The following is a 27,821-nucleotide window of genomic DNA, read 5'->3' as shown; positions in this document are numbered from 1 at the left end:
GGCACCACCACAATGCTTAGACGTATGCATTTTGACACCTTCAGAACCGAATACATTTCCCTGTGCAGTGGCATGAAAGCAGAATTCAGAGACGTTGAAAAGGAAGAAGAAGAAATGTTGGCAAGAGAGTCCTCCAGAGACTGAAGCCTTCTGTTATCCCTCTGTGGAGCACTAACAACATAGTGGAGCCAACCCCCCGATGAATGACGCAATAAAGAGGCAAGCGTTAGAACGAGTCCAGAGGTACGTGAGAAGAGAGAAAGCAAAAATCAGAGCTGAGAACGAGCTCGCAGCAGAAGCTGCCTTTGACGCCCTTGCGGAACTCTTTACAAAAGTCCCAATGGCACATGAAGCCCTTCCTCCTCCTCCTGGAGGTCCACTTCCAAGCCAGATCCGTCCTGGAAATATTGATGACAGGCCAGCGAATGTAGATCCATTACCAGTTTTTAAGGGAGAGTACAATGAAGATCCTGATCTTCATGTAGCAGAGTTTATGGTAGCATGTGTGGCTCACAATGCCAGAACCCTTGAGCATTGGTTGGCAATATTCCCCGCCACTTTCAAGGGCGCGGCGTTTCAGTGGTATGAGAGACAAGCACCAGGAACTTTTGGCATATGGGACGGCCTGAAGTTGGCATTCCTCACTAAATTCAGACGTGAAGGTTTTGAAGAGCGGATGCGAGAGGAATTTATGAATTTAAGTCAGTCCTCTGGAGAAAGAGTAGAAGCTTATGTCTCACGAATGGAATCCATCCTGAAGAGATGGACTAATCATAATCTAGATGATGGCATTTAGAAGAGGGTGTTTCTCAGAGGATTACAACCAGAAGTCCGTAAGTTTGTGGAGCTGCAAAGACCAGCCACACTGCAAGCTGCAACAGAAGGTGCAAGACTGTACGATGAAGTGGAAGCTAGATTGGCGATGAATCCAGGAAGAGGAGTCCTACCTCCTCTGATGCTAGGAATGTTGTACCCACCAAATGCAGTCCCAGGGTCTGTTCCCTATCCCTACCAACAGATGCCCCCAGTATCACAGTACAGTGCACCAAATCCACAGTGGCCACAATCCATGCCTCAAATGATGGTTCAACCACAATAATAATGGTCCTAACCAATTTTCTCAATGCCAAATCAGCAGCAATAGTGGAACCCTACCAACTGGAGCCAACAGCCAACAGTTCAAACAAGAGCTCTGAATCAGAATCGAAATAGAGATCCCTCTGTGCTAGCCCAACCTGTTTGTGCAGTGATTACAAAGACTCCTCAAAACCCTACTGCCAGTACCTCAGGAGGAGAAAGATTGAAGGATTATTTATCCAACTCAGTTGCAAATATAAAAAAGGAGTTGATGGATGTGATTACAGAGCAGCTACAGACGCTGAAAGTGAATACTGCTAGCATATCCAACGTTGCAGGAGCAGGAAGAGATGTGATGTGGTCAAATACTTGGTGTGGTAAGTGTCATCAAGCAGGCCATTTAGCCACTGAATGTATACGAAAACCGACCATCCCTGGAGCTTTCTGTTCCTATTATTTGCGAAAGAACCATACAGAGGATATTTGCTCTCTGAAGGAGATGCATGATAGGAGAAGGAAAGAAGAAGACACAAGATTCAACTTGCTGAAATCCAAAATGATAACACAAGATATTGGACCCAAGCCTCGGGAGTTTGGTCCTAATTTTGGTCCAAGGAGGTTTTCCTCTCAAAGTTACAGAGGAAGACAGTCTGGCAATGGTCAGAGATCAGAAGTGGAGTGTTACAGATGCGGAGAAAATGGACACATTTCACCAAATTGTCCAAATCCCAGAAGGTTAGTGGATTATAAGCCCTTATGCAGTCGATGGAAAGGAGAAGGCCACACTGCAAAAGACTGTCCAAGCCCAGTCCCAGTGAAAAACAGTGCTACTGATAGTCCGGCCAAGGCCCAAGAGCCTACCTCCAATTTAGTGGAATTGGAAGTTGCTGCCATCACGCGTGCGAAGAAGAAGGAACCCCTTATCCAGAAAGAAAATAATCCTCTTGCCAGAACTGTGAAGTTCAATCTTCCAACAGAAGAACAGAACAGAACAAAACAGAGCATGACAGTGCCGTACAGAGCACTACAGTGCCACAAAGAGTCACAGAGACAGTTCCAGAGACAGGACCAGAGGTCCAGGAGATAGAAGAGGAGGAAGTGCCACAAGTGGTAGAAAACGTTCCCATGATGCCCCTGTTGGAAGAAAAACGGAAAATGAAAATGGGTGTTGTCCCATTTCCTAACCGTTAGAGAAGCCAATGGATCTTATTAAGGAATACGATCTGGTTAGAGATCTAGATACCTTTAAACCAAACCTCACATTCCGACAATTATTGATGCTGTCTTTCGGTTGCCGAAAAAGATTCAAAAGTATACTAACAAGAAGACGTGGATTAAAGATTGCTCCCTCAATAGCAACAAAGTCGAACAAAGCTCCAGAGCCTGTAAAAGAAGTGGACGTGGCTAACGCCTTCCTAGATCTGGGTACCCTAGAGACTGGCATGTGGATAGAAGGTTGCTTTATTGCAAATGCACTGATTGATGGTGGTTCATCAGTGAACATTATGACGGATGTGACAATGAAGGATCTAGGCCTACAAGGTGTGCAACCAACCCAACGGCTCATCAGACTCGCGGATCAGAGAAGAATCAAGCCTTTGGGCATTCTCCCATATGTGAAGACTACAGTGGCTGGAAAAGATTATTGGCTAACCTATCTGGTGGTGAAGCCAGACTCTTATGGTACATCCTACCCCCTGTTACTGGGTAGACCATGGCTTTTTGAAGCTAGAGCAAGGACGGATTGGTTCAAAGAAACCCTAACCCTAGGCAGAGGACCCAACAACGTGGTGTTGAAGTTGTATGGGTCGCAGAAAGGTAATGGATCTACCTCCATTGAAGTCTTATCAGATTCCTCCAATGAAGGTACAGATGGTACATCAGCAGAAGAAGAAGCTGTCAAGCAGATCTTTCCCAAGAAAATAGTGGCACGTTCCTTAACAGTTGATACTGTAAGCCAACTCCATTAAGATGCAAAGCCATTATCAATGGGTGAATACTTTCTGCCTGAACCAGAAATGATTTCCAAAATCACTTCTGACAGTGAGATAGAAGCATGGATGTACTGCTCTCCCTGTTACATGGCCATAGCAGAGCCAGAGACAGAGGTAGAAGATGAAACAGAGAACCTGTTCTTCTCTTACAGACCTCCTACAGAGACAGAGATACAGACACAGACACATACAGAGATACAATCAGAGACAGAGACAGAGATAGAAATAGAAATAGGAGAGGAAGGAGATGATATGGAACAAGAAGGTTATGAAAGCGAGACGAAAGAGTCTATCCCACCTGAAGAGGATATATATGAAGAAGAAGTTCCAGAAGCATCAGAAGCAGACGAGCTCATGCTGTGGGATAGAATGGCGATGGTACCATTTGGTCTGGTAAATGGATTTTCTCATATGTAAAATCGTTATAAGAATTGGGTTAAGAAGACCAAGCCGTCTTTCAGCAGTGGCTCTTGCCGTCCGCAACCATCCTTTCCAAAGAAAGATGATGATGATGCACCGTGCCAACAAGCACCAGTCTCACGATTCCAACAGGCTTCAGAGGGTCCCTGTTATGTGACGTTCTTGGATGCGTCATCAGAAAATGAGTCTTCAAGCCAAGAGGTAATTCATCTTGAAACCAAACCCGAAACGGCTCTAATCCCATTTTAACATCTCAAGGAGCAACCTAAGTCTCCACCAAAAGAAGAAGTTGGTTCTAGTGGGACATCAGATGAGGACACCACCCCCTTGAAGGAGTCAGATCTGTACCCAGAAGCAGTCCGCGGGACCTTCATCTGTGAAGTAGAAGGTGAAAGGCAATTAACTTTTGTGGATGCAGATGGCACTGAACGCCACTTGAAGGTGGATAGCAGCCTACCAGAGGAGGAGTTGTAAACTTTGTAAAACTTGTTGAAAGAGAATTTGGACGTGTTTGCTTGGTCCTACAAAGACCTAAAGGGGATTGATCCCACAATATGTCAGTATCATATTGATTTGGAGCCTGATGCCAAGCCTGTACGGCAACGACAGAGGTGAATGAATCCGAATTATTCAACATTGGTGAAAGCAGAGCTGCTGAATCTTCTAGAAGCCGAGTTCATCTATTCAGTGGCAAATAGTGAATGGGTTTCACCCATCGTGGTGGTACCCAAGAAGAATGGCAAGCTTTGTATATGTGTGGATTTCCGCAAGTTGAATTCCAAGACGAAGAAGGATCACTTTCCTATCCCTTTCACAGACCAACTGTTGAACACAGTGGCAGGACATGAGCTTTATTCCCTTGGATGGATTCAGGGGATACAACCAAGTGCAGATAACAGAAAAAGACGAATCCAAAACAACCTTCACCACAGAATGGGGGACCTACGCTTATCGAGTGATGCCATTTGGGCTCTGCAATGCCCCTGCTACTTTTCAGCGAGTCATGATGGCCGCATTCCAAAATCATCTGCACGACTTTATTGAGGTGTATTTGGATGACTTCTGTGTCTATAGTTTGATTCGAGAACACTGGGGACACCTGGAATAATGCTTTGATCGATGTCGGGAGTATGGGATTTACCTCAACCCCAACAAATACATCTTTGGGGTCTCTTTTGGAGTTCTGTTGGGCCACATTATCTCTGCACAAGGGATATCAACAGACCCTGCAAAGATCGAAAAGATTGCAGCTCTGATAGCATCCACCAACCTCAAACAGTTGAGGGGATTCCTAGGCCATGTGGGTTACTACAAAAGGTTCATAGCTCATTTTGCAACAAAGGCAAGCTCCTTGCACAAGCTTTTGAGGAAAGATGCAGAGTTTATTTGGACGGAAGAATGTGACAAAGCCTTCAACACTCTGAAGCAGTGTTTGATTGAGGCACCCATTGTGCAACCTCCTGATTGGACGAAGGAGTTTCATGTACACACTGATGCATCCATTGAAGGCTTAGGCGCAGTTCTCTGCCAGAAGGGCTCCTCGAAGTTGGATCAACTCTATTACGCAAGCCGAAAAGTCAGGGATAGAGAGCAGAACTATACAGTGACAGAGCTGGAGTGCTTGGCAATGGTGTTTGCCCTAGAGAAGTTCCGCCGCTACCTACTGTCTACCCACTTTAAATTTTATGTGGATCATGAGGCCCTATCCTTCCTGATGAATAAAGCGGATGTGAAAGGACGAATGATGAGATGGCTCCTTCTATTCCAGGAGTTCGACTTTGAGGTAATTACCAAACCTGGTCGTTCCCATGTTCTGGCTGATCATCTGTCGCGTATCCCACAAACTACAGATGAGCAAGGTGATCCAGACCTCCCTGATGCTTCTCTATTCTTGGTAGAAACTGTAACTTCCTGGTATGTAGACATTGCCAATCTGCTGGTAACCCAACAGTACCCTCCTGGTATTTCTAGTAGGGAAAGGAAGAAGCTTATGTTAGAATCAGCCCCCTACACTCTGCTAGGCGGTGCACTATATAAGAAAGGCAAAGATGAAGTGCTCAGAAGATGTGTTGCAGGGGATGAGATTGGGATTGTTCTGAAGGCTTGCCATGACGAGCCGTGTGGAGACCACTTTGCAGGAGAAGCCACAGCCAGGAAGGCTCTGCTAGCAGGATACTGGTGGCCTACCATTTATAAGGATGCCTATGATTACTGTAAAAGATGTGATACTTATCAGAGAATGGGGAAACCTACCAAGACAAGTGCCATGCCACTCAACCTATCCTTCCTTTAAAGCCGTTTGAGAAGTGGGGCATCGACTTCGTAGGTCCGATCGATCCTCCCACCAGAAGGAAACAGAACCGATACATCCTCGTATGTACGGATTATGTCACAAAGTGGTGTGAAGCTAAAGCCCTAAAGCGGGACTATGGTGACATCGTAGCCCTGTTCATGTACGAGAATATCATCACCTGTTTTGGCAGTCCCTTAGAGCTGGTAAGTGACAGAGGCACTCATTTCATTAATAAAGTCATGGAAGAGTTGACAGAGCTGTATAAGATCCGCCATCGCAAGTCCACTCCTTATTACCCCAGAGCCAACGGCCAAGTCGAAGTCAGGAATTGCATCCTCTGCTCGATCTTGACAAGGACGATTGTCGCACATCATCGTGATTGGGATGATCGACTTACAGAGGCCCTCTAGGCATACAGAACCTCCCATAAAGCAGCAACATGACAAACACCCTTCCAGCTGGTGTATGGTACAGAAGCTGTTTTCCTTATTGAACTGGAATCACCCTCTTTGAGAGTGGCTATCAAAGAGCGTTTGGGAGACGATGATTCACTGCAACGCCGTCTCCTCCACCTGGAATGTTTGGACGAAACTCGCAGGATGGCTCTACAGTGCATGGAAGCCATGCAAGCTCGACGCAAGGCTTACCATGACAGCTTCATCAAGCACAAGGAGTTCAAAGAAGGTGATTTAGTCCTAGCCTATGATTCACGATTTGACAAGTTTCCTGGCAAGCTTCAACAGCGGTGGATGGGCCCATATAAGGTACTTGCTGTCAACCCTAATGGCTCTGTCCAAGTGCAGACCGTTGATGCCTCTGATGATCCCTTCCTGATCAATGGATATCACCTTAAGAAGTACTTCCCTCCTTGGGGATCTTGACAATCATGGTCACCTGATCCTTTCCCCCGTTGGTGTGGCACTATCACTCTCATGATGCTACTTCTGATAGCCGTTCTTCAGCCACTCCTGATGAGATGGACGCAACCCTCTGTCCCCTTAGCCCCACCTTTCAGCCTTGATCTCTTATCCTCTATTTTCCACCAGCGGCAATGGCGATGTGGATTCTGACAAATTCTATTTCTACCATTCCCTTGCTTAATTCGAAAAAGAAAAAAGAAAAAAAAATATACATATCGGTCATGGGAGAAAAGGACTTAGGTCCCTGTCATGCCGACCTATTCTTCGAGAAAAGGTGGAAACACCCTCGGGAGTAAGAGAAAAAGAAAAGAAGAAGAAGAAAAAAAAATCTGTTATGGGAGAAAAGGAAGCAATTCCCTATTATAGTAGGCCTCGTTCCAAGAAAAGGTGGTCAACACCCTTGGGCGAGAAGCTGGCTGTGGAAAAGGTGGCAACACCCAGCAGTCCAGACAGTGGATTCATCAATTGATATCCCCAGGATCCAGTTCCGAAGCTGCCTCCCTTGGTACACTGTGTCCTGGGTCTTTCTGCAGAGTGTCTAACTGTCCTCTAGCAGACGCCATGGTCCTATGTAACACAACGTTCGATTTGATGGCTACCTCCCTGGGTATGCCTCTTCAACAACTGACGACGCGATCTTCATCGAAAAACAATTAAGTGATGTGAGCTTTCACCCTAACCGGATGGGGAAGTGAGTATGGTTGCCCTCTGTAACTATCAACAGAGTGTGAGAAAGAGGGTGGGGCGGGTGACCAGTCTTTTTTCTTCAAATCAAATGAGAGGTGAGAAGTGTGAATGAAGTGTTGCACGCACGGGACGGGCCTCTCAATGCGCAAAGCACAATTTGTTTTTGTGCACTACACTATAAGGCTCCCTGGCCTTTCTTCTCGCACCGTATGTCGACACAGGGTGGGATGCACAATTGCACCATCAAATGTGCACAAGGCATACAACCTTTGCACAAGTGCCCGTGAGGATAACATTAATGGGTTTTAGGAAAGGGCTGCCCTCCTGTATCTATCAACTGAGCGTGAGACAGAGGGTGGGCTGAGTGTGACTGGAGTTTATTCAATCAATTTTACCGATAGGTGAGATTGAGGGATGTTACGACACTTGGAGTCAGGTATGTTCCCGTTTTCCTATGCACCCACGGGATGGGTCTCTACCATCATCAACATAAGGCACGTTACCCTGTTCTGTACACTGCACTGTAAGGCTCCCTTGCCTTCCTCCTTGTAGTCATGCCAGACGGGTTGGACGCACTAATGCACCATCAACTGTGCACCCTAGCATACTCCTGTACCATCCCCCTTGTCGATTTCTAAACCGAGTATAAGATATGGGTTTCAATCATTATTCCTTGAGTGATATTAGTCATGGGGCGAGTGACAGTTCTTTCATTCCATTTGCGTGATTGTGAGTTGAGTGCAATATCCCTCGCCATCGATGAATTTCCTGCGATTCCTTCAACCAGCTACCTCCCTGGGTGCTTCCGCGTGGTCCCTGCCATGAAGGACGAGTGCTGTGAAGATGCCTTGGTATCTCCTGCAGCCGACAGCGACAGTGGACGTGCCATCGACAATCCAACTTGATCCTCGACAACATGGGCCAAGTTTTTCTAACCCTACACCTTCTGTTTCTCAATGACGTTCATGTTTTAAGTGTGGGGACGTTAGCGGATGGTCTGTAATGTGGTCCTAGGTCCCTGTTGCTTGGTTCACCCTATCCGTTAAGGTTTTAAGTGTGGGGACGCCTCCCTACGCGTCTACATTGCATATCCCTCTGCATATGTCTCAACTTGCTAATGCCTCTATGCCATGACTTGCTTTTACCCTGATGGGGTCTCTTCCCACCCACCCGTTCACTGTCACCTCTCCCTTGGGACCGTTCCTCCTCCATTTCTCTTTTTCTCTTATTTTGCTATGTTTTTATGTGAACGCACCCTACATTCAACGGACTTCCAATCTAACTTTACAACCCTGTTCCTCCCTTTGAAATGATCATTTTTCCTTTTTACCTACCCCTGTTCCGGTGCCCGGTTCTCGAGTTATTATTTTTTGAAGCATTTTGCGCACATTAGCCGGTTTTCCATGTGAACGCGCTTTATTTGCTTCGGAACCGTGATCTGACGTCATAGCCCTAACAACCATTTTCTCCCTGACATTTTTCCTTTTTACTCTGTATCCTTTTGATGCACGGTTTGTCCAATATTAATTTTTGCGATTTCTCGAGATTTTTTCGTGCGTCTTTTTGACATTTTTCCATGTGAACCTGCCTTGTTTGGATCGGAATTCCAATTTGATTTGACACTCGTGTCCCTCGCGCCTTCCACCACCTTTTTTTTTTTCCTCCACCTTCTTTCGACTTTTGGATTTTTAATTATTAATTTTTAAATGTGTTTTCAGGTGTTTTTTGTGTTTTTCGCATGTGAACCCCTCCTACTTCCGTCGGAACTGCATTTTGACATGACAATCTTGTACCCCCCCTTCCTGCGGACATTTTTCCTTTTTCCTGCATGTCATTCCGGCCAACGGTTCGTCCAATATTAATTTCCGATTCTATTTTCGGGTCTATTTTTGGGTTTTTTCCACGTGAACGCGTCTTATCTCAGTCAAAACCATGTTTTGACGTGATAGGATTGTTGGGCACGTGCTTCTGCACATTTTTTCTTTTTCTTGCACCTTGTTCCGATGCACGGATCTTTCGATATTAATTTTCGTTTGTGTTTTCGGGGCCATTTTTCGTGTTTTTTGCATGTGAACGTCCTTTACCCCCCCGGAACCCCCCGTTGCACATTTTCCCTGCCGTCTTGCCCAGTTTTTGTTTTAACGACATTTCGTTTTGATGCCTGGATGTTGAGATATTCATTTTTCTTTCTTTTTATGTATTTTCGCGTGACTCGTCCCGCGCGTGAACGCCCCTGTTTTCGATTTCACGCGTCTCAACGCGCCCCGGTCGCGTACGCGTGCCCCGTACCGCCATCCCGGCGCTATTTCGATCTCGTCACAGCAAATTTTTTTACCCTCCTCCGTGCACGCGCGCGGGATGGGGGCACGCCTTTCTCTTATGATGGGTACCCCTTGGCACCCCCGCCCACACCCCATGGGCACCCTTCCCCCCCATTTACACCCTTTTTCCTACCCCTACCCTTCCCCCATTGGGACCCCGCCCATTCCCCTATGCCCATTCCCCTATAAGCACCCCCCTATGGGCACCTACCCACCACCCACCCCCATGGACACCCCCCACACCCTTTCCCCCACCCATTCCCTGGGCACCCCACCCCCAACCCCCGGGCGCCTTTCCACCCCACCCAAGGCGCCCTCCCCTATTCCCCCCCACCTTTCTCTCTCCCGGACCCTTCCCCCAACTGCCTCCATTTCCCTCCCCCTGTGTGTCTCCTTCCCGCTCCCTCCATCTCCACCTCCATCTTCTTCTTCTTCACCCTCCCCTCCTCCTCTTCTTCTTCCCCTACTCCTACTCTCCTTCCCCTCCTTCCCCTCCTCTCCTCCCTCCCTCCTCCACGGTGCCTCCTTCACGCCCCCTCCCTCTTCTCTTCTGCACTGCCCGCTTGCCTCCCGCCACGGTGCTTGTGCGCCCGCCTGCCTCCCGCCACCGCCTTTGCCCCGCCCTGTCGGCTCTGTCCTGGCCACCCCTGCTCCTCCACGTGCCCTGTCCACCAACCCCACACACCACCAACCCCCCACACAAGCCCCCTTTTCCCTCTCCAAGGCACCCCCACACCCACCACCCCCACCCAAGCCCCTAGTCCCAAACACCACCAACTCCCCTTGTAAGCCCCCTTTTCCCCCCACAGGCACACACTCCACCACCACACACCCCCACCCCCTTTACTTATTTTTGAAATATTTTCGAAGCTGTAAAAATACTTCATTAAATGCTAAATTCATAAAAAAACATCTTTCATTCAAAATACAAACTGAAAATTCTAGAAAAATCGAGATACCTTGGTTCTTTTTGGATTGCTGACCTCCATTTTAGATTGAGAAGTGTGCATTCATTACATACGCATACACCCACTACTAGGTATTTTTTTTCTTTTATATTTTTTATTTTTTTTCGCTATCCCAAAATTCACAGTTAATTATTAAAATGAACCCTAAACACCACCATGGCACCCGCACTCGCGCTAAACACACAATTTTTTAACTAAAAATAAACTCGCCGTTCACTTAGCACGCACTAAGTGCGCCTAAGAGACACTTTAATATTTTAATAAAAATGAATCAGCCGTCACAAAAGCACGTGCTGACAAAAAAGTGCTCCACATCACCTTCATTTTTAATAAATGAATTTTTATTTAGAGATCCAGTCTGGGTATCGAAGTCCGGGATTCGGATTAAAGCACCGCTTCAATCTAATAATTTGTAATTAAAAATTTAAGAAGGAACCGTCGTTTTCTTGTTAAGATTTATTACTTAATAAAAATTCACCTATTTTTTAATAATTTATTGAAATTAACATTTCATTAAATTAATTCTCCCTCATTGCACTTATTTTTCCTTTTTAATGAACTCGTTTCGTGGGATGGGTACGCGAAGTCTTCGGAGTTGTCTCCATGGTTAAAACCTGATTATCAAAGTTGTGGTCTTGATATGTGTGGGTTGTTATGTTTTGGTTCAGTTTCTTTGTTACGGTTAAGGGTACGGTGTGTAGTTTTTTTCTTTATTGCTTGATACGGGGATTTGGGTGTTTGCATGTTGCATAGCATGAAGCTTTCGGTCGCATAAGTATAGAGGTCATATCAAATTTTTTCTAGGCTGTGGTTTGCTTGGGGATAGTTGGCCGAGTCATGTTTTACCGCCTTGGTTGATATCTTATCCTTGGTTTTTATCTGTTGCTTTGCAAGCATTCTCTTGGTTTGTCTGTGTTTGTGGTGTGTGTGTAACCATCTGAACGGCGCCCTCTCGTACTCCTTCCTCGATTCAGTATGTTTCTTTGGCTGTCCATGATTATTCTTTGTTACTGGATTCGGACGTTGTTGCTAAAGCGGGCTTGTCCAAGTTCGTGAGCCTATCTTTCCCCCTGGTTCCAGATGATCCTTCCCTTTGTGACGAGTTTCTAACCTCTTACAGTAAGAGGTGTGGTCCAGTTCGTGGCACAACTGTTCTTATGACACCGAAGAGTCTAGGCAAGGCTCTTGGTCTGCCGTATCGTGGGGAGTCTCCGAAGAAGGTCATTACCACGTCAGGAGTGGGTGTTTCCATGATTTTCAATCCCTTGTGGAAACAGATTTGCCAATTCCTTCAGGACAGGTTCATGCCTGCAAAATCCCCATCTTATTATCTTTTCAAGGAGTTGTTTACAGCTTTACGAATGATTTTGAAAGGCATAACTATTGATTTGAGTACTTACCTCCTCTCCAAGATGGATCACCATTTTATTCGAGCTACTCGAGGAGAAATGCTCAGGCAGAATATAGGTCTTAAGTAGTTGCTGTAACAGAGGAGAGTGATAAGTTACAGAAGGAGAATCAAGAGATGGAGGAGATAGCTGCCGAAGCAGAGAAGTTGAAATCCACCACAGCTATTTTAGACCAGAGCAATGTTCAAATCCAGTAACTCAAAGATCAGTTGGCTTAGTCTCGGTCTAAAACATAGAGTCCTGTGCAGCCAGTTTCTCTTTTATCCCCTGCAGACTTGGCAGCTCTTCAAAGACAGACTACCTTATGTCCCTTATTCCAGGCCAAGGTGGAAAGATTGCAATCTCGCATGGATTTGTTATGGTCTTCTTTTGAGCAGTATCAAGAATATGTTCCACCAGATCATTCCTTTTTTGTCCATTATCAACAACAGAAGTTGGCTTTCTATATCAAGCTTTCCATGATGGATTTACCTATTCCAGAGGATGGATGAAGTGGAGCTTGGTCATCTGATTTGCTGATAGAAGTCGTAAGGATGGTTTTTGAAGACTGTCACTCCAGATACGATGCTTCTGTCCTATATGTATTTGAGGGGTGATTTACTGATTCCAGATGAGGAAGATTTGGCTTGGTATGTCGGAGATGTAGTATTGCAAGCTTCTTTGTATATCCTACATTTGGAGTTGAGGATTGATGAGATGTTCCAGGGATATTTTTCAAAGGTGGCTGAGTGTCCTGAGTTTTCATGGCACACTATGGTTGATTCTATCATTTTGAATCACCGACAGGTCAAAGCTTCAACAGCTCATGCCCAGAACACTAACCAACTGAGGGTGGATCTTTTAGCCTATCTTTCCAATCAACCTCCATTTGATACTTCTTTCTTTGAAGCCTATCATCGTAGTTCAGCTTTAGGTCCATCCTTACCATGCTTAACTCATTATCAACAAATGGCTCATAGGTATGATGCTTATATTTTCCTTTTTCAATCTAACCCAAAAGTCATTTTACCCCTTCTTTTCCAACCTCAAGGATCTCCTCAAATTCCTATTTTTACCCATTGTTCTTTTATTGAAGATCGAGTTTTTCTCCCTCCTGATCCTTGTTCTTCCCCATCCCCTGACATTCTCTCAAAATTTTCTCCTTATCTTTTAACGCATTTCTTAACAGAATCTCCTCAATTTTCAGCAAATCCATCTTTAATCCATTCTTCCTTTTATGATTTTGCCTATCCATCACTTCATCCTCTTTCATTAGTCCCTCTTCCGTCTCCTAACACTTCTATTCCTAATCCTCCTCAGTTGGTTAGTGGATATCCAGGATTTGATCAGAAGATTCTTCGAAGAAGAGGCTGGAGTTCAAATGATTCCCTTACTGGACCTCAAATCAATTGGCCATTGATCCCAGGAGAATGGATAAGTGCTAGTCAGGCTTATCAGAATTATCTGCATTTTGCTCAACAGTATTCTCAGTTTGCAGATCCTTCTATGCGCTTAACTGCTCATTTTACTTGGTACCTGGCGTATATGCATAAGCATTCTCATAATGATTCAAAGCCTATTCCAAAGTTGTGCATGAATGTCAATGTGAGTATTGATTCCCGGCAATTGGATGTATTGTACTTTCATGCCCTCTGTTTGCCTAGCAGATACCTTGTCTTGTTGGAAAGGATGTGCTGCCTTCAGTTTTTTCAGAATCCTCCCAAGACATTTGTAGATGAATCCTTATCCATGAATCGTTTTCGAAATCACCAATCTTTCAAGAGAGATCATCTTCATTGATACCTTTGCCATGTATGGTGGATGATTTTTAATGATAAATCTCTCTTTTTGGAGGAGTCATTCAGATGGTTGTGTTGTGTGTAGTATTTGTGTTGTGGATTAATTTATGTAATAAGATCGTGGTGGTTGCCTATTTGATTTACTTTCGTGCGAGCTATATTTTTGGAGAATTGTGGTGATGGTGTTGCTGGTTGGATAGTTGAAGATGCTGATGCAAAAGAAGAAGAAACCTCTTATATCCTTTACAAGTTTGTTGTGATTTTCAGTTTGATAAGAAGTGTTAATGTATAAAGAGTTTTCCTTTCTTTGTACTTTTTATATCAGATACATGTTATAAGTTGGAGTCGTGGTTGGATGGACTGTTTTTGAAGATTTATTGAAGATCAAAGTTGAGCTTTTGAATGAACTTGTATTTCCTTTTTCTTGGGTCGTGAGGACGCTTCCTTATTAAGTGTGGGGTTATGTTGAGTGTTGAAATGATCTATTTTTTGGCTGCTTTTTGTTATTTTTGGGAGCTGAATGGTTGATTTTATGAGATGATTGATTAGTTTGGAAGTGTTTTGAGAGTGTTTTGGATAGGTTGGAATGGTTTTATTAAGCTTATGATATTTATTAGTAGAGATGTGAAGTTCTGATGATGTTCTGATATGTTCTGATTGGTTATATTAAGCTTCTGTTTTGTTCTGTTTTCTCTCTGTAAGGAGGGATGGAGTATTAATTAAAAGGGTTTGAGATTGTTTGGAAGCTTATTGAGTGATTTTTGATGGTTTGAAATGGTTTTGGTATGAGTTATGTGGTTCTGATGCTTTTTGTTGACCTTCTGTAGACCTTCTGTGAGCTTCTGTAGACCTTCTGTATGCTTCTGTATGTGTTCTGATGGATGAGAGTGTAGCTTGGGAAAGTTTTCTAGCCTTGGAAAGAGGTGAATATAAGTATAAAAGAGCTAAAAGAAGTGAAAGAAGTAGCTACTGAATACTCAAGTAAAGACTGGAGTGAAGTGACAGTGGTGAGCTACGAAAGGACACTGTAGTGGCTCTGGTGCCTCTTCATATTAGACATACTTCTTGGGAGGGGTATCCACGACCTAAGAAGGATTATTGAGAGTGATTATTGAGCATTGTAGTGAGGATATGATGTATTATTGATGGAGAGAGAGAGAGAGAGAGAGTCAGAGAGAGTCAGAGATAGCCAAATCTACTAAAACAGTGTGATTGTATATGAGAGATTGAGAGAGAAGACTATGAAGACATTGAAGATGAATACTATGTGATGTATTTCCATTCAAAGATGGTGTATTCCTTTGCTTTCTTTGTTCTATTAATGGATGTTGTGAAGATATTGAATAATATGGTTGATTCTATCAAATCCGTGGGAGATCTACATGATGCTGCATGAATATTTGTTGTGCCTGGTGTTCTTTTCTTCATTGTGATCATATAAAACCTAATAAAAAAGCTTGTTGATGTTACAAGATAGATTTTCTTGCAAGAGAATTCCATTTTCCTCGGTGTTTCTCTTGGGGCTCCACTGCTATGACCCTACTTGAGGATTTTGAGAGAGTGTCTTTTCAGCTGATTCCACGTTATTGGAATCAGTTTGTGGATTCACTAGCAAATCTTGTTTATGAGGAAGACCTCTTCTTCAATTGTGGTCCTAGTTTGGATATTGTGATCAATGATGAAACATGAGCTGGTCGCTTGTGGGGTATGTTATCAGAGCATGCAATATATGGCATACGATGGTTGATATGGGTGATGCAAAGAGTAGCTGAGACCAATCTACCGTTATTATCTTGGACCCATAGGCTGATTAGACAACATACTATGCGTATGCCTCTTGGTATATATGCAGGAGGGATGGGTTATAACCTTATGCATTTAGTTTAGGGTTGTGAGCCTGTTTTTCCTCCTTGGAAAGGAGCCTATTATTGTATATCTGTATTATTTCAGGGAGGGATGTGTAGGTGCTATTTTGTTTGATTTCGTTAGGCCAAGAGGGCCCGTTTTGCGAGGTTTTACTGTTTTATTTCATTAGGCCAAGAGGGCCGATTTGTTTTTGTAGTAAAGTGTGTTATTTTATTCGGCCAAGAGGGCCAATTGTCTGTTTAGTGCAGGTGTAGTTAATGATTTATTGTTTTAGTTTTGTGCTAGATAGGTTTGAAAAAGAGCTTGAAAGGAGCCTTTTGTTGCGCGGAAGCTTCTCGTGGCCCTATCCAGGTGATATCTCTCCTTTATGAGTACTGTGGTTTTTATGCTATATGTGTCTGTGTACTTGTAGGGGATTTTTCTTTTCTTATTGGGGACCAGAGTCCAAGGCATGAAGTCCTGAGGTTTAGGTTCAGTATGCTTGAGGGAGGTCTGAGTAGTTGTTGCCTCCTGTAAAGACATTGCCAGACATCAAAAGACCTGTTTTAGAAGGCAGTCCTAGTAACCCTGTTCTGCTAGCCTACTAGGCAGCCATTCTAGAAGTTCTTGTTAGTTGTGAGGCAGTTAGAGAAGCTTGCCAGAAGAAAATAATGCTGATATAAAAGGAAGAGAAACCCTGAATATCTTAAAAGAAATAAATATATACAAAGGTGTGTAAAAAGGGGTTCTAACCCCTATAAAAGTAGAAAAGAAAAGAAATGAAAATTTATAAGCAGTTGTTCATCGCCTTGCGAAGGCCTGGTAGGTTCCTCGGGAGGAGTTTGCGACCTAGGGCCGATGCCTTGTCTTCCTAGGGGTGGCTTCTTGCTAGAAAAGAAGAACTTAAGGAAGGTTGGAGCGAAAATAAAAGTGAGTGTCAGAAAAGGATTAAGTGTCGCCTTGCGAGGGCTTAGTAGATTCTTGGATACTGTGATAAGACTTAAGGCCGATGCCTTGTTCTCCTTGGGTCACTTACGCTCAGCTCCCTCCTTTTTACATGATCGAGTATGGAAAATAAAACCTTAAAAGAAGAAGTGTGCTGAAAGCAAATACTTCTTGATCAGGCTATAGGAGTCCTCGCCTAGTAGGAGCTCCTGGTTGTGTTATCCTTAGTTAGGTAGGTAGTCCAGACCACCACTTAGGGCGACCTCTTTGATAGTTCTTTTTAGTTTGGCCGTGTTGGAGCAGTCGGTTAGTGACTAGCTTTGGATCTTCTATCAAATTATGCTAGGCCTACTCCTTGTGGATGCCATGCCTTGGTTTTGTCAGGGGGTAGGGTGAGCGTTGTGCTGTGTTTTAATATGTATCTATTTTGTATCAGCTTGATGCTTCCTTTGGTTGTTTTATGCAAATCTACTGTGGGATTCGACGGGCTGAGTCGCCTTATCCCGTGGTCACCAATGAGAGCGGAGTTTTAATGCAGAGAAGTACTTAAAAATAGCAAATAAATTACGAATATCGAAGAAAAAATATTCAACGTCGAAGGCGGCGGCTCCAGCTAGGACGATTTTAAGCACAAAGTGAAATACGACTTTTAAAAGGCGTCCGAGCGACACTTGTTGATTTTTGATAATTTTTTAGAGTACCGTGCAGGTTGTCAAGAGTTGCCAGCCAATGCAAGATATCAAGCCAGATGCCCGGGATTTTTTAGAGCTCGATTTGGAGCCCGGACGGGAAAATGGCTACAAAATGGTCAAGATATGAAAATGTGGACACTTGGGAGACCAAAATTGGGCATGCCTTTTGAGTTTGGACCCCCCCTTCAAAATTTTAAGCATACAAGATGAAAAAATGTGGAGAGAGAAGATGAAGGAGGAGATGGAGGCGCCATCATCTTCACGCCAAATTTTGCGCTCTCTCTCCTCTCTCTCATGATTTGGGGGTTGCATACAATTCATGGAACAAATCTTGGGCCTTGATTCCCCCCTGTGGGCCGAGCATATCGCTGCCCTTCACTCCTCAAATGGTGGCCTAAATGGAGAATTCTGATTTTAGTCTTTCTCTCTCCTCCCTCTCTCTCCCTTAAGGGGTTATTCTTGTGTGGAAGAAGACAATGAAGAATGGTGGAGGAAAGCTTGTCCGGATGAGACCGGATTGCTTTCAGATGGATGAAGACATGAAGAGTGCTATTCTTGAAGATGTTGAGTATTAAATGCATGCTGGAAATCAGTCTTGTAATCAAGACCAAGAAATCGAGATCTGAAAATAAGCTGTAATGCTATTTTTACAAAGAAAAATGATCTTTTTATGTTATTTGCTTTATGAAACCTTGTTCATATGGGATGAAAGTTTATTATAATATTATTTTCCATGAGTTTCAATTGTTTACAATCAGAAAATCAAAAAATATAAGGCTATATGGTCAGAATTAGTGTTAAAATACATGAAAAACATGCGTTTTAAGGGTAAAATTGGATTTTTTGCTACATAAATGAAAAATATGATATGTCACACCAATTAAATCTGAGTTTTTTTTCTGTCAGTGAACCTAAGGGCTATATCCCACAATCAATTTTTATTTTCAGTCATTATTTATTAAAGAAAAATAGGAAAAAATTACCTAAAAATAGAAAAAATAGGTTTAAAACCAGGAAAAAATAAAAAATAAACTGAGGAAAATTAGAAAAAATTATATCTATGTTTGTGCGATGTATAACGATGGCAAAGCATGAGGTTGGTCTCGGTTTGACCCCGTTTTTATGTTTTGTGTGTATTTATTGAGTTTTTTAAAATGGAGAAATGCATAGAAACCCTATCTAACTGATCAACGATACAAAATGTTAAGAGTTGGATGAAAAGGGGTTGAAACATTGAAAGATAAGAAAATATTTGATTTATGCATTACACTTGGCAAATAGGAAATGGTTTAAATAAAGAGGATAGTAGCATGAGCATATGGCTCGGTGCCTCCTTTCAACGCAGCATGCGCTAGTAAAATTCATGAAAAGAATGTTTTATGCACCATGCATGATGGTGATCTTTCTTTTTTCTGAATACATAGCCATATACGATTTGCATTAAGCATAATAATTAAAAAGTATCAGAAAAACCTCCTGGATGCATGGCACTTGTCTTTCTTAGGTTGTGACCAACGATGAGCGTGACAGGACGTTCCAAGCTGTAGGTTAGTCGTTGGGTCGTAAAGAAAAATTGTTGTGAGAAATGGTACATCCTGGAACATAAAATATTGGTACCTTGAGAGGAGTTTGTGCTCGTTTGTGTTATATGTTTAGCAGCGCATCAAGGGGCCAATCTCTGCGATGTAGGAGAGCTGCAGTGGGGCTCCGACTATTAGTTGGTAGAGTGCCTCCTATATGTATGTGATGAGGCGTTATGTCTATGTACTTTGGATTCTCCCTTTGAGGAGTTTTAGGGAAATGCTGGAATATAAACTAAAAACGCAGGAATTAAGCTTTAGGGCAGTTTGTCCTTCAGCCTTAGATTGACGCTCCTGGTCCAGAGACCGTGAGGGTGTTTGTGTGTCTTAAGCATGAGGTCCGGCTAGTACCATAGCCAGTGCTGGCCCATTTCAGGTCCCATCAAGAGGCCTTTTTAGTTGACTTGATAACTGATGCTCAACGCTGTGCAATACATGCGAAGTGTTGAGATATCGAGCTCCACTCATGATATGCCAGGGTAACCGTTGTGTATTTATGTCACCGACGTGTCAGTTGCAGATACGGTTGGTACACCACTCATGAATAATAGCTAGATGACAGCTATCCTTATCTACTCTAGTTCGTGCCTCAGTTAGTATGCCACCTTAGTTAGTTGAGTTTGGTTTTGAGACCCATATATAGGGTTCTTCTATTTCTTTATACTAGAGTTCTTTTGGCTTATACAACTAAGAAGAGGAAAACTGTTTTCAGCCTCCACCCTTATGTGTATTCCCCCATTGTGCAAGCAAGAAAGCTACAAGTGAGACTCCTTCATTCTCTCCCACAATCGTGACATGGTATCAGAGCCTTGTTCGTGGTAAGAAGCTCAAGAAAGCAAGCCAAGCTCGTGGTGTTCTGGTAAGAGGAGCAGTGTTGCTTTCATTTTCTGTTTTGGGAGCAGATCTCTGCAGGTAGCACAGCCGGAAATTGCAAGAGTGCATTGTCTCAGGTTGAGACGCCCTTCGCGGTGAAGCAAGATGGCAGTATATGTTGCGGGGGAGGCCTTTAGCCCTTGGCGACCCTATTTTTTTTATTTGAGGCCATTTCGGGGCCTGTTTTAGAGGCGGAAGTTTTCTGCACGCACTCAAGAAAAGGCCCAATTTTATGTTGTGCGACTACTATTCTACAGATCGATGAAAAGTTACTGTAGAAATTGCATCCTATGCCTGTGCGCAGAGATGTTGGGAGTTACAGAATCATCCTTGGTTCCTGTTTATGTAAAATCGTCACTAGGAAGTGACTGTGTGGTCAAATACCACTTTCGCCAGTTTTGTAGATTTGCCCTTGTGAGGGTGAAGCTGTGTTTTTTGCAGTGACAGAATTTTTGCAGTGTTCTGTAATGGCGTCTGATTCTCTTTCACAGATTGTAACTGAAAAGCTTGACAAGAACAACTTCCAAGCATGGAAGTTTAGAATGATGAATTTCCTTATGGGAAAAGGATATTGGGATTTGTTGCAGGAAATAAAGAAGAACCAGTTCTTCATGATGTTCCCAATCAATAGCAAATGCAGGCATTCAAAGCATGGCATGAGAGAGCCAGGAAAGTTATGTACTAGCTGTCTATCAGCATTTCAGACTCTATGATTGTGCATATTCAGGATGCAAGTACGCCAAAGGAGGTATGGGATACTTTGTCAAAAATGTATAGCACAAATACGCAAGCCAGGAAAATGCAGCTCAAACAAGAGTTACATAATGTGCAAAGAGAAAATATGAGCATCAATGACTACCACATGAAGGTGAAGAAGATTGCAGATGCACTTGCTTCCATTGGGTCGCCAGTGGAAGATGATGATTTAGTTTCTGTGACCTTGAATGGTCTAGGAAAGGATTATGCATAGTTTCGGACATCCATTTCAGTTCGTGAAAGATTTCCTGATTTTGAGGAGCTGATTGCTCTTCTAATTTCTGAGGAGCAAAGAAATGGTGGTGCATCTTCTTCAGGAGAAACTTCAAAAGAAGCTGTCTTCTACTCAAATGCTGGAAGAGGTAGAGACAGAGGTAGAGGAGGCCGATTTGGAGGCCGTGGTAGAAATCAGAATATGCAGCAAACTCAAGAAAACCAGTCCTATGGAGGAGGACGTGGTAACTCTAGAGGCAGGGGGAGCCAAAGAGGTCGTGGTGGATGGCAAAGAGGCCAAAATGCAAACAACAATGTTGAATGCTACTACTGTGGTAAAATGGGTCATATGGCTAAAGACTGCTATAAAAAGCAGAATGACATCATGAATGGAAAACTGCAACAAGGAAATTATGCATCTTCTAGTAGAGAGGGTGATGACAGAAATGAGCATTTGTTTATGGTACAGCACATGAACAATTCTGTGACAAGTGTAGAAGAAAGCAACGATGTATAGTATGTTGACTCAGGTGCATCAAACCACATGATAGGTCATGCAGAATGGATGGAGGATGCAAGGAAAATGGAAAAACCAGGATTTGTGGAGACTGGTGATGATATTGCACATCCTATTGTGCAGATTGGAAAAATTCATTTGTCTATGCAGGATGGGAAAAAGAAATACATGTCTGATGTATTTCATGTCCCGAATATCACCAAGAATCTGGTTTCTGTTGGTCAAATGGTTGAGCAGGGCTTGCATGTCAGATTTAATCCTCATGGATGCTTTATTGAGGATATGAAAAATAAAGGTCGCTTGATAGCAAAAGGAAAGAAGAAGGGCAGAATGTTTACGTTGGATGCAGACATGTCTGAATTAAGTGCAGCAATGTTTGCACATGGGACCGGTGTAGTTGCAGATATTGATATCTGGCATAAACGCATTGGTCATGTTAATGTACAACGACTTAAATCAATGCAGGCCCAAAACATTGTTGCAGGATTGCCTAAATTCAAGGGTACAGAAATGCATAAGATATATGAAGCCTGTCAGTTTGGAAAACACGCAAGGAAACCATTTCCTAGACATGTTCAAGAGAGTAAGAAGCCATTGGAATTAATCCACTCTGATGTGTAGACTACTAAAGCTGCATCTCTTGGAGGCTATCATTATTTTGTCAGTTTTATTGATGACTATAGCAGAAAAGTTTGGGTGTATTTTATGAAAAAGAAAAGTGAAGTTTTTGGGCATTTCAAAACTCTTAAAGCTATGGTTGAAAAAGAAACAGGCTTGCAAATAAAATGCCTAAGGTCAGATGGAGAGGGAGAGTACCTCTCAAATGAGTTTGCAAGGTTTTTGCAAGAGCATGGCATAAAGCAGCAATATTCATGCAGTCATACCCCACAACAAAATGGAGTTACAGAAAGGAAAAATAGGCATATTGGAGAGGTATCTCGTGCCATGCTCAATGAAAAAGACCTGCCAGATTTTTATTGGGCTGAAGCAGTTGCTATAGCAATCTACATAATGAACAGGACTCCCACTACAGCAATACATGGGATGACTCCAGAGGAGAGGTATACTGGTAGGAAACCAGATATTTCTCATTTGAAAATTTTTGGTTGCATTGCCTATGTACATGTGTCAGATGAGTTGAGATCCAAGTTGGATCCAAAAGCTGAGAATTGCATCTTTATTGGTTACTCTCTGCAGAGCAAAAAGGGTATAGATACTATAACCCTTCTACTCGTAAGTTTACAGTGAGCAGAGATGTTGTTTTTGATGAGATGAGTAGCTGGTATAAACCAGTAAATGTGATTGATGATATAGATGCACAAAATGGTAATGCTGCACAAAATTCACAGCAGCAGTCACAAAATATTAGTGGACATGGAGTGTCCTCTAGCAGTGGTTCACATTCTTCGCCATGGACAGGCAGATTGAGATTAGGAGAATCTTCTCAAAGCAATGCAGATAGTGGTATGTAGGTATCACGAAAAGGAAAAGAGAAGGTAGATCAGCCCATGTTTGATGTGAATGCAGGTCACTCTTATATGGATGGTGAATCCAGTGGCTCAGAACAGAGCATTGATGATGAGTTGGGTATTCCTTCTATTGTTACACATGGAGTAAGGAAGACCAAGGATGTTTTGAGAGCACCTGGGAGTGAACCTATTTTGCGCAGGTCTACGAGAGCTAGGTATCCTGTGGATAGGCTGAAATATGATGGATTTACAGCCATTCACTATGCATATATGGTCAAAGTGATACATGAACCAGAACCCACTTCTTTTGAGCAAGCCATGGGAAAAGAAAAATAGGAGAAAGCCATGGATGAAGAAATGGATGCCTTGGAAGCAAATGCTACATGGGAGTTAGTACCTTTGCCTAAATGTAAGAATGCAATTGGCTGTAAGTGGGTTTATAAGGTGAAGCACAATGTAAATGGTTCTGTGAACAGATACAAGGCAAGATTAGTAGTTAAGGGGTATGCACAAATATATGGCATTGACTATGAAGAAACATTCAGTCTGGTTGCAAGGATGGCAACCGTAAGAGCAGTCATTGCTATGGCTGCATCAAAGGGATGGTCTTTACATCAGATGGATGTAAAGAATGCCTTCTTGCATGGTGATTTGCAAGAAGAGGTATATATGGAGCAGCCACCAGGTTATGTGCATGCTGTTCATCCTGAGTTTGTTTGCAGGTTGAAGAAAGCCTTGTATGGCTTGAAGCAAGCACCTAGAGCATGGTCTGACAAGATAGGACAGTATCTTGTCACTATTGGCTTTCAAATTTCCAAGGCAGATTTATCACTTTATGTGAGAAAAACAGAGAAAGGTATTATGCTGCTTGTCATTTATGTTGATGATTTGATTATGACAGGTGACAGTGATGAAAATATCCTTAATGTGAAAGTGCTATTGAAGCAGAAGTTTGAGATGAAGGATTTGGGAGAGCTGCGTTATTTCTTGGGCATTGAGGTGATTAGATCACCAAGTGGGATACAGCTCTTGCAGAGGCAATATGGATTGCACATGCTGTCCAAATATGGGATGACAGGCTGTAAGCCTATTTCAGTTTCTTTGGAGCAGAATGTGAAGCTGAGCGTAGATGCAGGTGAGCTTCTCGAAGACCCTACTATGTACAGACGCATAGTAGAAAGCTTGATTTATATGACTATTACCAGGAGAGATTTGAGCTATGCTGTTGGATTGGTAAGTCAGTTTATGCGGGCTCCAAAGAAACCTCATTTGGATGCGGCTAGACGTATACTCAGGTATGTGAAGTCGACATTGCAGTATGGACTATTTTATGAGACTAGGGTTGAGATACAGTTGCATGGATAGACTGATACTGATTGGGCTGGTAGCATTTCTGATAGACGATCTACCAGTGGATATGTGTTTTCTTTTGGGAGTGCTGCAGTCACTTGGAGCAGCAAGAAACAGCCTACAGTTGCCTTGTCGAGCATAGAGGCCGAGTACAGGGGTGCAGCAATGGCTGCATGTGAGGTAGCTTGGTTGCATAAGCTACTTTATGATATGCATCAGCCTACAGATGGGCCAGTTGTCATTTATTGTGACAACATGAGTAGTATACACTTGGCAAATAACCCAGTCTATCATGCTAGAACAAAGCACATTGAGGTGCATTATCACTATGTGCGGGAGAGGGTTTTTACTAGGTCTTATTGATCTAGTTTATGTCAGCACAGAGGATCATGTAGCTGACATATTCACGAAGGCATTGGGCGCAGAGAAGCTGCGCAAGTTCAGAGACCTGCTTGGTGTGCAGGAATTGGGATTGAGCTCAAGGGGGAGTGTTGAGATATCGAGCTCCACTTGTGATATGCCAGGGTGACCGTTGTGCATTTATATCACCGACGTGTCAGTTGTTGCAGATGCGGTTGGTACACCGCTTATGAATAATAGCTAGATGACAGCTATCCTTATCTACTCTAGTTCGTGGCTCAGTTAGTATGCCACCTTAGTTAGTTGAGTTTGGTTTTGAGACCCTTATATAGGGTTCTTCTATTTCTTTGTACTAGAGTTCTTTTGACTTACACAACTAAGAAGAGGAAATCTGTTTTCAGCCTCCACCCTTGTGTGTATTCCCCCATTGTGCAAGGAAGAAAGCTACAAGTGAGACTCCTTCCTTCTCTCCCACAATCGTGACACGAAGCACATCATTGTAACTCCCAAGAACTTCCAACTTGTAAGAAATCTTTAAGCAATGAAGGATGCATTCGTTCCAATGGAATGAACACAGTTTTCAATGTTATCTTTTTTGGCGTAGTATTATCCTCGTGCATTGGACATATGACTATGTCCCAGTGCAAAACTATTGTATGCATCCTTAAAATATGAATGAAAATTTTATACTTGTCGTTCACTCTCAACTTTGACTGTGCATATTCGCTGTATTTTCATTTTTTACTTATAGTTTTTGTTAGCACTATTAATTTCAATAGGAATAACATGAAAAAAATTACAATTTCTTGTTGTAGACTTTACTCCTAATGCCTCTGTATAGTCTATGTGGTGCGAAGTTTCTAAGGGCTAGTAGTCGCGATGTTGATTTCTCAATTATCAATCTATCCATAATTTTGGTGTGGGATAATTTTTTAAATACTAAATTATATAAAAATGCGACGAAACTTCACATGTGCACTTGTTAGGTGACCAAAAGCTTATTTTTTTAAATAAAAAAAGTACATGCAGATCCTTGGTCCGAAGTTTGGCGTCTGGAGCTACTTTTCTGTCCAAATTATTATTTTTTTGGAAAAAAGTGCCTGCAGACCCCTGGTCCGAAGTCTGGCGCATCTAGATCTCATTCAAATGCGCCAAACTTCGGACTAGGGGTCTGCATGTACTTTTTTAAAAAATAATAATAATTTGGGCTCTTGGTCACCTAATGAGTGTGCATATGAAGTTTTGTTGCATTCTGATAAAAGGTTATGGATTTATGATCACACGATGGATAGTGCGTATGAAGCTGCATTAACCCGGTTTTGGGGTTTCAAAGGGTTAAAAGTTCATTCTTCTTCTCATTTTCACATCTTGATTTCTTCACTTCCTCCATTTTCACATTCCCAATCTCTGTCTCTTCTCTGTCTTGCCCTCCTTGAGCTTGCATGGTACGCACCAAGCAAGCATGTCGCCGTTTTGGCCCCGCAAAGATATCACGCCAAGGCCCGCTACCTGGAGTACAAGGTCAAGTCTCCTCTAGTGCAACAATAGGTACTCCACATAGAGCTCAAGGACCACCATAGAAGAAAAGGAGATGAAAACCGGGCACTGTCGCCCTTCGAGAGATAAGGAGAATCCAACGCGGATACGAGCTTCTCATCTCGAAAAGTTCTTTTCATAAGGTTGTTCGAGAAGTCATGCAAGGCTTGGAGTTGAAAGGCATAGGAAGATTTTGGGTACAAGTGCAAGATGGCCTAGCAAGAAGGTGGACTGCTGCAGCTATGGAGGCCCTACAAACAGCTGTAGAGGGGTTTCTCATCGACTTGTTCGATGATACACAGCTTGCGGCCATTCATGCAAAGCGTGTCACGATCAGAGATAAAGACATGAACTTTATCATTCGGCTTTGACACGGCAAGGAGACTTCACCATAGTTTACTAGATTAATGATGCAAGGTTTGTAATGAGTGTTACATCGCCATAACATCTTGGAAGGCCAAAAAATTTTGTATACTCTGCCACATTGGAATATTTATTTATATATACATAATATCTCATGCGATGTGTACTGAATTCAAATAATTAAGTAAAGTTGTTTTGTTTCGTTTCTTGAAACGCATGACTCTTAATTTTTGTTTAATGTACGAACACATCAAAAGTAGTAATACGTATGGATACAAGTTACGTTATTGCTTATGCACAATCGCAAGTGCAATACTACGCGTTGAATTATGCTAATATATGTGGATGCGTCATTTATGTACCACACATTATTGTCACACTTACACAATCGTAAGTGCAGTACTACGCATTGAATTATGTTAACGTATGCGAATGCGTCATTCACGTACCACACATTATCGTCACACTTATACGAACCACACGTTTATTTAATAAATATTTTTTTAAAGGAACAAAGTAAAGTATGTTATATTCATCAAGAAAAATACATGTGATGGCTGTTAGTGATGGTAGATACAAATAGCCAATAGCCAACAAGAACTCTCAATTGTTCCTTGGCTTTTTCATCGGTGGAGAGGAGGGGCGAGCTTACAATGAAAATATAAGTTCATTCTTTGCTTAAAAAATGATGCGCTCCCCCTTCAGCTCTTTCTCCAGGAGAAGCAGATCTGACACTTTAGCAAGGTCGCCTAATGTAGCAAGCACACACATTGCTCCACCACGCGTTTGGTCAAACAAGTAAAGAATCTTTGATCGCTTGATTAGCACCACCTTCTCCAAGCTAGATATCATCGCTATCGCTCGAAAAGGTCCAAACTTGGTCAAAGCTCAAATTTTCATGATTATTTATTGCCCTCCTAGTGAGCATTTTTATGGAAGACCACCAAATCTGGAAAACAAGGTTACCAATATACTCATTCAGAGCTGAATCCTTGCATCAATCCGCATGTCGAGCTCCTTCTTGTCTTGATGCAAACTCATCTATATACAATATGTCCTGAATGACAAAGTCAAATCAAACAATATATTTAGCGACTAACCTAGAGTTATCAGAAAGTGATGAAACTTAATTGTAGGGTGTATCGGGTCCCCCGGAGTAGTCCACCGGTGAAATCTTGGCAAAAAATGATGCGTACAGCTGCCCTGTCTTGAAGTCCGGTGTCTGGGGCCATGAAAACGTGGCCCCAAATGCCAACAGGGCAGCTGCATGCATCATTTTTTGCCAAGATTTCACCGGTGGACTTTGGGGGACCCGATGCATCCTATCGTCAAGTTTCATTGTATAAAAATATATGGTAGTTAGAAATCACCTTCTCTAGATCATCTTGTATCTTCATTTCCTCGTGTGTTAGGGAGGCATCTCTTTGGGCAGAGGGATCTACAAACTCCTTGGTA

General features: G+C 42.8%; 1 protein-coding gene across 2 annotated transcripts in view; it reads left to right on the top strand.

Moving 5' to 3' along the window:
• LOC148037551 (F-box family protein with WD40/YVTN repeat doamin) overlaps nucleotides 1-15,059 on the top strand; it is a 122,113-nt gene extending 107,054 nt beyond the window's left edge. For both annotated transcript variants that reach the window (XM_087676491.1, XM_087676489.1), the window contains exon 11: nucleotides 14,695-15,059. In XM_087676491.1, coding sequence (XP_087532617.1) covers nucleotides 14,695-14,705 — 11 coding nt within the window. In that variant the 3' untranslated portion in view covers nucleotides 14,706-15,059. The remainder of the gene's footprint in view (nucleotides 1-14,694) is intronic.
• Nucleotides 15,060-27,821: the final 12,762 nt, after the last annotated feature.

The sequence above is a fragment of the Lygodium microphyllum genome, chromosome 4 (assembly GCF_053477565.2).
Source record: "Lygodium microphyllum isolate KBCC chromosome 4, Lygodium_microphyllum_v1.1.10, whole genome shotgun sequence".
In the NCBI taxonomy this organism is placed as follows: Eukaryota; Viridiplantae; Streptophyta; class Polypodiopsida; order Schizaeales; family Lygodiaceae; genus Lygodium; species Lygodium microphyllum.
This window is presented reverse-complemented; position numbering and strand designations above follow the sequence as displayed.